The sequence below is a fragment of the Barbatula barbatula genome, assembly GCF_947034865.1.
Source record: "Barbatula barbatula genome assembly, chromosome: 18".
NCBI lineage: Eukaryota > Metazoa > Chordata > Actinopteri > Cypriniformes > Nemacheilidae > Barbatula > Barbatula barbatula.
In genome coordinates this window covers 13,497,058-13,510,118 of record NC_136781.1, presented here as the reverse complement: position 1 = coordinate 13,510,118, position 13,061 = coordinate 13,497,058, and the positions used below count along the sequence as shown (strand labels likewise).

At 37.0% G+C, this 13,061-nt stretch overlaps 2 protein-coding genes across 4 annotated transcripts in view; one reads left to right on the top strand and one right to left on the bottom strand.

The window, feature by feature from the left end:
* Positions 1-2,231: 2,231 nt before the first annotated feature.
* On the bottom strand, positions 2,232-3,559 carry atox1 (antioxidant 1 copper chaperone). Its single transcript, XM_079480141.1, has 4 exons — positions 3,487-3,559; positions 3,244-3,316; positions 2,878-3,016; positions 2,232-2,368 (listed from the first exon to the last, which is right to left on the bottom strand). Exons 1-3 carry the CDS (start codon positions 3,490-3,492, stop codon positions 2,892-2,894), a joined length of 204 nt encoding a protein of 67 aa, XP_079336267.1. The 5' UTR covers positions 3,493-3,559; the 3' UTR covers positions 2,232-2,368; positions 2,878-2,891.
* A 775-nt stretch (positions 3,560-4,334) lies between these two features.
* The window catches only part of slc36a1 (solute carrier family 36 member 1), a 31,419-nt gene continuing 22,692 nt past the window's right edge, over positions 4,335-13,061 (top strand). Inside the window, exons 1-11 of one of the 3 annotated variants that reach the window (XR_013787935.1) lie at positions 4,335-4,550; positions 5,419-5,483; positions 5,936-6,045; positions 6,238-6,352; positions 6,437-6,527; positions 7,855-7,943; positions 8,077-8,166; positions 8,363-8,447; positions 10,750-10,968; positions 12,313-12,411; positions 12,494-12,660. Coding sequence is in view for 2 of the 3 variants with exons in the window: in XM_079480139.1 (XP_079336265.1) it covers positions 6,018-6,045; positions 6,238-6,352; positions 6,437-6,527; positions 7,855-7,943; positions 8,077-8,166; positions 8,363-8,447; positions 10,750-10,968; positions 12,313-12,411; positions 12,494-12,660 (983 nt within the window). In the remaining variant the exon portion in view is untranslated. The remainder of the gene's footprint in view (positions 4,551-5,418; positions 5,484-5,935; positions 6,046-6,237; positions 6,353-6,436; positions 6,528-7,854; positions 7,944-8,076; positions 8,167-8,362; positions 8,448-10,749; positions 10,969-12,312; positions 12,412-12,493; positions 12,661-13,061) is intronic. The other 2 variants (XM_079480139.1, XM_079480140.1) reach the window with 2 other exon arrangements.

Genomic DNA, 13,061 nt, shown 5'->3' with positions numbered 1-13,061 from the left:
GTTTCTATCTGTTAAACATGTTGAAGTTTCCTTAGGTTACAGCCCACTTAATATACAACACCTCTCCACCATCGAAGACTATCTGAGAAGGTTACTGTATCAGGTTTACATTTCGCAACTTTATAATAATACATCGCCAAAAACCAGGCACATGAACCATTAACCTTTATTTATGAATGAATGTTTGCAGTATTTCACAAGAATAAAATATTAAAGTATGCTTTAGTAAACTGTAGTACATTTCAGAATACCATATTATAGTAAATATGCCAGTATAATATGATTACTATAGAATACTAGTATTCCTCAGTATTGCCTGTATTTATAATAATACAATTTGGGGGTTATTTCAACCTAGCATTGGATCATAAAGAGAAACAAATGAGAAACCCCGCCATTGGGTTCAATTAACCAAGAAACTTTTTATATTTGACCCAACAATGGGTTAAAACAACTCAGCATTATGGATTGAAACAACCCAACAAAGTTAATTTACAACCCAACAGTTGGGTTGGTCCTTTTGTGACCCAATGCTTAGGTAAACCAGCATTTTTTGTGCATCTAGGAGTTAACCTTTCATGTGGTATTACTGATAATAGACAGACATTCTCTTTAAAAGACTAATATAAAAACAATGAATGAACTAGAGGCAAGGTCTCAGATATGAATCTAGATCTACTCTGTACAACAGATTTAGACTGGGATACTTCATTTGTCAAGAGTGGAAAAGAACTAAAGATCGGCTCTCTGTTTTAGTCAGTGATGCATGTGTCCACAGAGTTCTTGTACACTGAGTTTCCATCACCTGCTTGTTCAGACAGCGGGAACCAGTAAAAGTCTCTTTCCACTTGTTACAGTTATGGGTGCCTCTCGAGTCGCTGCATGGCCTGAATGGTGGGTCATTTCTTACATATTCTCTTTTCAAGTCATTCGAGACAACAGAGAAGCACTTGTGTTGCTTCCACCGAAGTATGATGAGTTTCTGGAGGAATTTGAAGCATCTTAGTGCCAGTTTATAAACACTGATTTTGTTATATATATGTTTTATAGGCTACTCCCTTAGCAATTAAGACACTTTTCATGATCTTTTTATTTATAAACCTGTTATGAATAACTGTATCTGCATTCAGAGTTTGTGGATCTGTATTCCACACACTAGACTAAAATTACAGTGAAACAAATGCCCCGCACATATTGAAATGCAGCAATACCCAGTTCCAAAGTCTGGAACAAGATGATCAGATTCAACTGAGAGAGGTTTGCACAGTCATGTCTATTATAATGAAACTTCGTCCCTTAGCTGCTCCATGGAACCGAAATTCAAAGCAAGGCCAATAGTGACTTGATGATTCTGCACAACAGTTGCAGCTTGAAGAACAGAGCTTATTTTGCTCCTTTCTGGGTTTGAGGCACATCTATCCGAATCAATGAAATTCAACCAACTGAATATATAAACATAATTTGACCAATAAAATATTGAAATGTAATTTTTTGGAAAAAAAAAATCTTTATAAAGAATGATTTAAAAAATGAATTCATTTAATTTCATTGGTCGTTACAGTTCAATTTCCATGAATTGTCTTATAGAGTTTGTTTCCTTCCCACACATGATACTGGAAATGTTTTGTTTGATTTAAACCAGTATCCCTGTCTGCACATTTAAAAAATGTTTATCTAAGGTTTTACTTAGAAACCACTGCCTGGAAAAATTTACTTTTATTTGTTGAAAGAGTGACATTGCCCCCCACTGGTAGCAAAATATAAAGCAAAAAACCCTATCAATTCTTGTTTTAGTCTTTATACATTATTTGCATCAGAATATACATTATTTGCATCAGAAACCTAAACTAAACATATAACTGTGTATTATTGACAAGATATATCAGGTTCAATGTGGAATCATAAAAACAAAGTACAACAACGCAGTTTAAGGCTTTGCCATTCTCATTGTTTTCACATTTGATGATTAACATTAAATCACAAAGCAAGTGTCAACAGAACTTGTTAAACTAAATATATTTATCTGAAAAGTAAACAGTTACAGAAAGTGTATTTCCTCTAAACATGAAGCTTTTTGAGATACCTTTTCTGTGCCATGCATGATGACCATGATAAACAGACAAACTAAAGAAAACACAGGAATCTTCATTTTGTTTTACATACTTTATTATGTGCGCGTCTAAACAATCACATCCAGATCCTAGAAGTGTTTCGATAGGGAAGGAAAACAACCATGATTGAAAAAAGTCTATTAGTGTTTCTTAAAAAAATCGTAATGGTCCCAAAAAATAGTATGCTATCGGATGCATGTTGATTTGTCCAATGTGCCGTCCCACTTGTGCATGTTCTTCAACGCAGCATTTGTGATCTATTGAAACAAGTGTAAAAATGGTTAAACACCAGACATATACATAAGGTGTATAAATATTGCAATTCTGTTCACGTGTGTAATTCAATAACTCATTATGAGCGAATGGATACAAATAAAAGGGACACAACTAAGGATAAGTACAAGACCTCCACTAGTAAAAGAAAGATGATGGATTTGAAATCACAGGAAGGCTGTAAAGCTTTTCACGAAGTAAAGACACTTTGGACCGACAAGTTAATCCTGTCTGATCACAAGACAGAAGACGTGTATAATGTATAGTAAGTCACGTGTCGTAAACAGTGTCACGTCACTATTCAATCATAAAATATTTCTTAATACCAGTTAAACTGGTCATATTCCACTGCGGTCTAATGAATTAGTCTTACATTTACTGTAAAATAATACTGTAACATTATAAGCTACTTGAGGAGCAGTCTGGGATTTGTGCAAGGGATCAATGAGATTCAATGACTTTATTCATATGTTTTGTATTCATTTTCCCTCACCTTGCTGTAATTTTTCATTTAGCACCGACGTATGTAACTGTTTTCCCAGTCTTTTTCAGTGTGTCCAGAAGAACATCTTTGTCTTTGTCCGACTCAATAAAAACCTTCTTGTTGGGGAGATCAATGTCAAATTTGACGTCTGTTGAGAAACGTGTTTAGGTCAAAACTGAACTTTGTTCCTGTTGCAAGGTAAAAATGTGCTACAAACTAAGACAGAAATGAACGAGTCACACTAAGTTAATGGATTGATGTTACGTTATTCAAGTAAAATGCTCACGTCTTTTCACTTTCATACATTCCACAAGTTTTGATAAGTTCGTTCAAAGGTTTTCCAGAGACTCTTCAGAACAAAACATAAAAACCTACCCAGTTTTTTAAGGACTCGAGTTACTGCACCAGAGCATCCCTCGCATGTCATGTCAACAAAAAACTCGTGAGTCTGTCACAAAAACAAAACATCTCTATTACTGTGAAATATCATATGCGCTAGCTGCAAAGCTAAACAGCTGGATAGTCCTGGTAAACAAAAAGCGATGCTCTACAAAAAGCAGGTATTTTAAATATACACAGATATGTGTTCATAAATGTGTGTATTAAATGTGACATTACCGTCATGATGAGTCAGAAAGTCTCGAAGTTTGATGCTGTACCGACTCGATCCCCAGACTAGCAGCAATTGTACAGTCAAATGACGCGGTGTTGGGTTTAGGGCTCATCACTAAATTACCCCTATTTTCTGACGCCGGTCAATTTGACAACTGAATGTATAGTTCACAAATGTAATATAAATGTATACTGTTGTAAAGTTTTATACAATGTTTGTTGTTATTTTGTGTGTGTTATGTGTTAATGGGCTTCTTTTAGAAGCAGATTTGCAACACACGGTTTACCCACATGAGGTATACTTTTGCACGGTTCCTTCGATCTCGGTAATTTGTTTTGGGCTCCCCCGTCCTTAAAAATGTTTGATATGTTTTAGATTTTTAAGATATTTTAGGATATTAAAGGTATAAACATTTCATCAAAAAAATAACGTTCTTTTTATTTCACCTAGCGTTACGGCTCTCCTGGTTGATGTCCTTAGGGCGACATCATGTTGACCCTGGAACAACATTTAAATCAACCAATCAGATTTCAGTAAAATGTTTTCCTTAGGTCAACTAAACAAGTTGCCCTGTGGGGTATTCCAGATTGTTTATTTGACCCGGGTACATTTAAGGGCAAGTTAGCTGATAACCTCATCAGAGGTAGCTTTCAGGGTATTTAAGTAACCATAGCAACTCACTACCTGAAGATAACGTGCTCCGGAGCTAGCGTTACAGATTTGTATCATAGCAACAGGGATCTCACTTAAAAGCTCACGTTTATCTCGAAGCTGTCATTTTAACAGCAAAATAATAAAACAATAACCTTTGGTTTTGAAAACACGTTTTGCTGTGCAGGCAACTGCAGCGGCAGAAGTGAAATCAGCTGACCGGCACAGATCATGTGACACGAGGAGGAGTTCAGGGACAATCACACGACACGAACAGTGGTTTCACATAGAGCTGTCAGGTCACATGAAATATGCTGTTCTGTCATAGCTGGACTCATTCAGGTCCGGTTTTGGGTATGGACTTTCTGATCGTTATATAGTTAGTGTCGGCCTTTCAGCGGCTGTTGTCGTGTTTACGGTAAGTCGTGTCATCTATTGCGACATGATAGCTGATGGCTAAATGGTGCAGGATGCTTAACGTTACAGGATCTTGCGTATCGACAGTTATGACTTAACATTAACTGCTACACAGTCTGTGGGTAACTAAAATGATATTCTGTGTTATACTAGTTATTAGACATGTTGCCAAGGGTTATTGCATTAGTTAGCCCATCCAAATCGACAGTGAATGCTTCACAGATATTATGGGGTCATTACATCTTCTTGTAGAATACAGTCACATTAACTTAAATGTGCTTTCTAAATAGCTGGAAATAAAATCATTTTGACATGTGCACTCATGACATGTCTTTCTTACTGCATTGATTTAAAAATCAACCCATTTTGCTTGTGAGCCTTTCTTTCTTGATGGTTTGCATGGCTAAATCAAAAATGTATAAAGTCCATGGTCATCCCACACTTTCTGTCATTTTATTGTGAGGTTCATTGATCTGTTGTTGTATTGATTTTTACATACCCAGACACCAATGTCAATGGGAAATGTGGTCATGCAAAACAATGGCCACTCCAAAGTCAAACATTGATTTTAGAAGTGACTTTATGGATAAGAGATTCCAGTTTTTACTGTAAACATGTAGCTTGGGTTCATCATATGTTGTGATGATACAGTTACATTTGTGAATGCTGAATTCATCTGCTGCTATTTGTGTCTCTATAACGTCTATTACAGCCTAAAACAACAGCTTATTGCTGTAAATGTAAATGGCTATATTATGATTATTGTCATGTTATTGGAAGGTCATTCCAAAGTACTCCTTTAAGTTTCTCTCTGCGTTTCCCATACAATTTGAAATATGTAATCATAATAATATGTTTTATTTATACAGTGCCTCTCAAGAACCCAAGGAAATCACATCTACAGATAATTGACAACAACAGATCACAAAGACAGGTAACATTCATACAAACCGGGTCAAGGCAAATATCAACAAATAATAGACAGACAATAGATAACACAAATAGAAAAAGACATACAATTACATCAATAAAAATATGGCGTTGAATGTTTGCACATAGGAAGCACATAGATGAGAAATAAGAGTGGACCATAATATGGTACTAAATTGTGTAGAATTCATATTCCCTTGTTTCTTCTTATTCAACTTTTTGTTGTTGTTTTCCCTACATACATAATAATACAAACGACGTCTGTAAATGATGCACTATAGTAGTTAATCTATGAAATTGTTGTTGCTGTATGAAACTAATGTTCATGCTCTCATGTCAGCTCATTCAGTCTTGCTTTTTAGCCCTGAGAGATAATAAAAAATATCATGGCACAGAAAGGGCACATTGTGCGTCACGCATGTGTTCTGGGAGGGCTAATAACTCTGTTCATCACAGGACCTGTAGATGCAGCGTCTCCGCAGGGAAGCTTTTGATCAGTGAAGCTATCAGTGGTAAATTACACCCCGCCAAAGCAACCATGGCCTCTGATATCAACTATCAGGATGGTAAACCAATTTCTTTTGCATTCAGGAAAACTCTGATCTCATCTCCCTCTTTTGGACTAAGCTTAACATAAGAAATGTAATAAGCAATGTACAAATGAAATAAATAGGAGATACAAGAAGATCTTGTTTTAATGTCTCTAAGCAAGTCAGTTTTTGGGACAATCTTAAAGCTCTATTGTGTGTTGATCACAGGCCCAGGCTTTTCTAGAAGAGATGAGAGCCCTGCTGAGGATGAGCCTATTCGTTCACCTGGTTCTGCACGACAGACAGATTACGAACGAATTGGAGGAGGAAGAACAGGATCCTCGTATGTGATATAATCTATTCATACTTGCTGTTTATAAACTTTTATATATATTGTGTTTTTTTAATATCTATTTTTGCTTTACAGTTTTTTTCAGACACTAATTCATTTACTAAAGGGAAATATTGGCACTGGACTGCTCGGCTTGCCTTTGGCTGTCAAGAATGCAGGCCTCCTGGTAGGACCCCAAAAACGTTGCCTGTTTTATTTTTTGAATTGTTGTTCCTGCTTTAAATCTAAGAGGTGTATAGTTTTAGTGCACTTGTCAGTGAGTGATACAGCGGGTTTGTTTTATTGTGGCAGGATTTGTCATTATTAGAAACTCACAGTATGTCAGCATCATTTTGGGCCTATTATTATACTCTTTGTGAGTGTTGAGATATTGAATTGCTCATCTGACCTAACCGCACTAAAACAGCAACAGTGTAGTGTGTAGAGAACTGAGCTCTGTTCAGGGAATGTGCTTTAGTTTCACATGTCGTCTGTTCGAATGAGTCAGGGTACATCAAACAGTACATGCATTTGTAAATCAGATGAGAACTACAGTCTTTTAAATGCATGCCAAGTACAAGTAAAACAAATATGCTGCATAGTTTGTTTCAGGAATTACAAAAAAGATATTGTTGTATTACTTTGTTTTGTTACCTACACATCTTTCCATTTCAATTTTAGATTTTTAATTCTAGGTTTAATTATGTATTTTTGTTTGAGTTTATTTAATATGTATTGTATATGGATTTTCCAAAAAACGTCTGGTTTTACACAGACTATAGAGATTACTTTATAAAAAATATATGTATATAACTGTGTACGTGACAAATGCAATCTTATCAAATCATGAAATAATTTGAATTGGTACATGTGAATAATAATTTCCAAAGATCCTTTTTGCTGCATTTCTCTGCGTGTAGTGCACACCACAACATGCTCGAGACTGTTGTGATAAGGAGGGTACTGAACACTTGCAGCTTCAACTGTAGACACAGAAACAACAAGAAGCAATCTATTCAAAGATGTCACAGACTTGTAAAGACATGCAATATGCTTTACTTTTGGAAACTCAGGCTTGAAGATGATCTTGAACTTAGATTTTAGTACACTTGCCATCTCAAGCAACATTATATTCCGTTTAGTAAAGAACCGTGTGTAACTCATGAGACAGTGGCAGCTTGGCCTTTAATTTAATTTACACAGTTGACATTCAGTATGAGGGAAGGTTGTTGCTTTAATGGCCTTGTGCGCCACCTTTCGGTACGATGTAAGGAAAATATACCCAGTATTTTTCCTCGCAGCAGGTTGAAAGGATATACTGTATTTAAATCTGTCATGTATGTTTTAAACATTAAATTCGAACAAACAAAAAAACATTCGCTCTATCGGCTCATTCACTAGCATCATGGGGTCAAATATGAGAAGCCCTGCTATAGAATGCTATAGTAAAAGCAAATAAAAGGTGTATAAGCAATGTTTTATCAATGTTTTAATGGTCTCTTTCTGTGCTTCAGGTGGGACCGTTAAGTCTTCTGGCCATGGGCATAGTGGCAGTACATTGTATGAACCTACTTGTGAAATGTGTACATCATCTAAGTGCAAAGTAAGAATGAAGTGCTTTGATGCTTATATGATACAGCACCACATAGCAGTTCTATTGCACAGCCAAATTCTTTATTAAGTTTATTGATTAACTCATTAAATGAATTGCAATCGTGCAATTCTTTTTTTTCCAGGCTGGGAAAACCATTTCTGTCGTACGGAGATGCGGTAGAGTATGGGATGGAGAATGTATCGTGGTTGAGTAGATATTCTTTGTGGGGAAGGTAACTAAACGGATTGACGATTATTCAATGTTTCACCAGTGCTTTTTAAGTTGAGCTTCTTCACAATAATATTTTGACCTCTGTGATTCTTTTTGCCTAATGTCATGCCACATCACCCCTGTAAAAAATGCAGTTTGTCTAAGGTGGTTAGACGTGTGACATTTGGAGTAACATGGAAGTTTGTTTTATCTTTCAGACATGTGGTGAATTTGTTCCTCAACATAACCCAGCTGGGATTCTGCTGTGTGTACTTCGTATTCCTCAGTGATAATGTCAAACAGGTAAGAGACCTTTAAATGCTAAATTCAACTGTTAGAAGAGCACAATTTATTCTGTCCATACAAGAAGCTGGGAAATAGTTTTCCATTTGTTTTCCTAGTAGCTAGGACATTCTTAGTAAAAAAGGTCAAAAAAAGCTGTCATTGCATTACATATCGGTACCTAAATGCTTTGTATGAGGACGTTTTTAAATGGTATAATCCCAGTGATATCTTCTGTACCGTTTTTCGGAAAGTGTAGGGCTTGATAACAATATTTAAGTGATAGTTCACCCAAAAATGATAATTCTGTCATCCTTTACCCGCTTTCTTGTCATTTCAAACCTGTATGATTGTAGAACACAAAATAAGATATTTTGAAGAATGTTGTTAACTGGCCCTCATTCACTTGCATTGGTTTTGTGTCCATACAATACAAGTGAATAGGGGCCAGTGCTGTTTGCTAACCAAATTTCTTCAAAATATCTTCTTTTGGGTTCTGCGGAAGAAAGTCATAAAGGTTTGAAAGAACAGGAAAGCGGGTAAAGGATGACAGGACTTTCATTTTTGGGTGAACTATCACTTTAAGGTGGGTTGAATACCAAGGCATGCGTAAAATGTACTACAGGATGTCACTTGGTTAAAAAATTAAGCTAAATTCATAAACTTTTAACAATATACACGCACCTAAAGGATTATTAGGAACACCTGTTCAATTTCTCATTAATGCAATTATCCAATCAACCAATCACATGGCAGTTGCTTCAATGCATTTAGGGGTGTGGTCCTGGTCAAGACAATCTCCTGAACTCCTGAATGTCAGAATGGGAAAGAAAGGTGATTTAAGCAATTTTGAGCGTGGCATGGTTGTTGGTGCCAGGCGGGCCGGTCTGAGTATTTCACAATCTGCTCAGTTACTGGGATTTTCACACACAACCATTTCTAGGGTTTACAAGGAAAAACATCCAGTATGCGGCAGTCCTGTAGGTGAAAATGCCTTGTTGATGCTAGAGGTCAGAGGAGAATGGGCCAACTGATTCAAGCTGATAGAAGAGCAACTTTGATTGAAATATCCACTCGTTACAACCGAGGTATGCAGCAAAGCATTTGTGAAGCCACAACACGCACAACCTTGAGGCGGATGGGCTACAACAGCAGAAGACCCCACCGGGTACCACTCATCTCCACTACAAATAGGAAAAAGAGGCTACAATTTGCGCAAGCTCGACAATATTGGACAGTTGAAGACTGGAAAAATGTTGCCTGGTCTGATGAGTCTCGATTTCTGTTGAGACATTCAGATGGTAGAGTCAGAATTTGGCGTAAACAGAATGAGAACATTGATCCATCATGCCTTGTTACCACTGTGCAGGCTGGTGGTGGTGGTGTAATGGTGTGGGGGATGTTTTCTTGGCACACTTTAGGCCCCTTAGTGCCAATTGGGCATCGTTTAAATGCCACGGCCTACCTGAGCATTGTTTCTGACCATGTCCATCCTCCTATGACCACCATGTACCCATCCTCTGATAGCTACTTCCAGCAGGATAATGCACCATGTCACAAAGCTCGAATCTTTTAAAAAAGGTTTCTTGAACAGGGCAATGAGTTCACTGTACTAAAATGGCCCCCACAGTCACCAGATCTCAACCCAATAGAGCATCTTTGTGATGTGGTGGAACGGGAGCTTCGTGCCCTGGATGTTCACCCCACAAATCTCCATCAACTGCAAGATGCTATCCTATCAATATGGGCCAACATTTCTTTCAGCACCTTGTTGAATCAATGACACGTAGAATTAAGGCAGTTCTGAAAGTGAAAGGGGGTCAAACACAGTATTAGTATGGTGTTCCTAAGAATCCTTTAGGTGAGTGTATGCAGGCATATTGTGATGAGTGAATTTCTTTTTTTCATCGCTAGAGGGCAGTATTGCTTTTCAGTTACAAACAACACAATTTCTAAACTTTTAATTAAACTACAGGTTCAAATGTTTAGGGTCAATTAACTCTTTATTATTTTTGTTTTGTTTTAGACAAAATAGTCAAATACAACTATTAAATAAGATATATTTAGTATGGCAATTATGTGGTGAATCTTGTGACTAAAGTAAATTCAAAATAACTATATGATATTTTAGCAAAAACATATAAATCTAAATTAGTTTTCACTGCAAGCCAGTCCCCCCCCCCTGAAAAAACAAGTACGCATATGCTTTCAGGTTCTACAAAATTTTAAATTACAAGAAACATGTGTCTATACAACGGTTGTATTGTGAAAGATTAATTCTTATTGCCATGAATTATTTCTTTCATTTTTTTGTACAATGTAGGTGGTTGAGACTGCTAATGGTACGTCCGTGAACTGTCACACAAATGAGACCGGAGTGATTGTCCCCAGCTATGACTCTCGTCTCTACATGCTTTTCTTCCTTCCTTTTATCATCGTGTTGGTGTTCATCCGCAATCTCAAGTACTTGGCTCCTCTGTCCTTTTTTGCAAACATAACCATGTGTGTCAGCCTGGTCTTCATATACTACTACTGTCTAACGGTAAGAAAGCATTAACTTATACCAAACACTCATCCACACGCTCTGAGCAATATAGAGTTTAGGGGCCCAGAATTAATGGGATGGTTCACCCAAAACAGTTCTTGGTCACCATTGACTACCATAGTAGGAGAAGTTTCAATTGTAGTGAAAAGTACCACAGAACTGTTTGCTTTCCTACATTCTTCAAAATATCAAATTTTTTGTTCAACAGAACAAATACATTTATAAAGCAATTCTTCCTACTATGGTAGTCAATGGGGACAGAAAAATCTGTTTGTTACAAGCATTCTTTCGAATATCTTTCTCTTGTTTTCATCTATTTGAACTCGAAGGTGAGTAAATGATGATAGAAATTAAAATCTTTGGGAGAACTGTCCCTTTAATAGCTATGATGTGGACCCTGAGCTTCAGTGTAAGCCATCAGCTACTTGAAAGTTGTTTTATGCATATTATGAATCATTATATCTAACAAGCAGAGTAAGCAATATTTTGATGGATTATAAGGTGTTGCCCAAAGTTGAACAATGCAATTTTTTGGGTGCAGTCAAAACATGTCTGTAATTCATATAATAAACTACACCTTTGCTGTTTCACCTGTTTGAACCTGTGAGACTTCATTCATCCAACCTGGACCGCCAAGTTGCAGAAAAGTTCGATCTTAGAAATATTCTAGTACCAGTCAGATTTTTTATTTCATGAAAATCATACAACATTACCAATCAAATACTTTTTGGAGCCACTCGGCAATTCTTCCAAAAATACATTGCATAATCGATCATTCTCATCCACGTTCAAAGCAATCCGTGAGACCCTTATCTCTCCCCCGGCCTCCTGATTGAGTCTCAGACGTTATGGATGAAGGGTTAAGTGTAAATGACAGGTTACCAAGTTGTTTTCATAGCCCGTTTCTTATTGAACAGCTTTAAAATCCTTCAAATCAGACTCCCTGCCTGTAATCTGTGGGTAATGCAATTTTCTAGAGAGGCAAGAAAATCTGTCATGCTAGAATAGAAACAGGAAGTTGGCTGCAGTTGGTAGATTGGTTTGTTGTTCGCGAGACATTTTTTTTGCGAAGAGGCAAGGGTTTCAAGAATGTTTTCAAAGCTGCCAAAGGACACAAAGATGTTTTTCCTGAAATCCCTCTCAACCCAACAGAGCATGTACGTGCAGACTGCCAGCGCTGCTGTCTGCTTTGAATACTTTATAGATAATGTTTTAAAACTCACTCTCCTTTAATGTAAATCTTTTAAAATTCAGAAAGTTGGTGTTTGTCTGTGTTTGATGTGTTTTATACTTTATTTTTTTATTGTCAAACATTTCTTATGTCATTGTTTCCATTGTCAGAATATTCCGTACCCTATTAACCTTCCATTGGCCGGCAGAGGCGTTGATTATCCCCTCTTCTTTGGGACGGCCATATTTGCTTTTGAGGGGATTGGAGTTGTAAGTTTTCTTATTATGTTTAAATACACCATAAAAATATTCAAATGATCTACATTCACATAAAGATTTGTGTCATTGTCAGGTGTTACCACTTGAAAACAAGATGCAGAATCCCAAAGATTTCACCAAGGTTCTGTATCTTGGCATGGGTATCGTCACAGCCTTCTACATCTCCATGGGCACCATCGGTTACATCGGCTTCGGAGAGCACATTCGGGGTAGCATCACCTTAAACTTGCCTTTGTGTTGGTGAGTGTCCGTCATTGCCCATATTTACAAGAAGTAATTTTGGGTAAATACACGTTAAGCTATATCAGCATCATACAGTATGTGATAACTGTACATAAGTTTGTACATTCGTTTTTCCAGAAGGTTTTCAAAGGCTACAATCGTATTTTCAAATTGGGATTTTGAAAAGGAAACTAGTGTTTGAGACACATTCACGTGACCGGTGAATACGGAGGAAGCAGTTTGAATTAATCATTGGGCCCAAGTTGAATAAAGCTGATAGTCAAGTTACTTAGAAACCGGGCACAGACCCAAAGACATCCAGCGCACTGCGAATCTGTCAGCAGGATGAATCTGCAGGGAATAATGATGTCATTAGAGAAACAGTGTGGAGTTCATGTAGACTTCAGATGCTGCGCTCG

Excerpts from the sequence above, each read along its gene's own strand:
- atox1 (XM_079480141.1), bottom strand. Across the intron at positions 3,017-3,243 it reads TCGAGTCCTTAAAAAACTGG|ACGTCAAATTTGACATTGAT; the intron begins GTAGGTTTTTAT and ends GTTTCTCAACAG.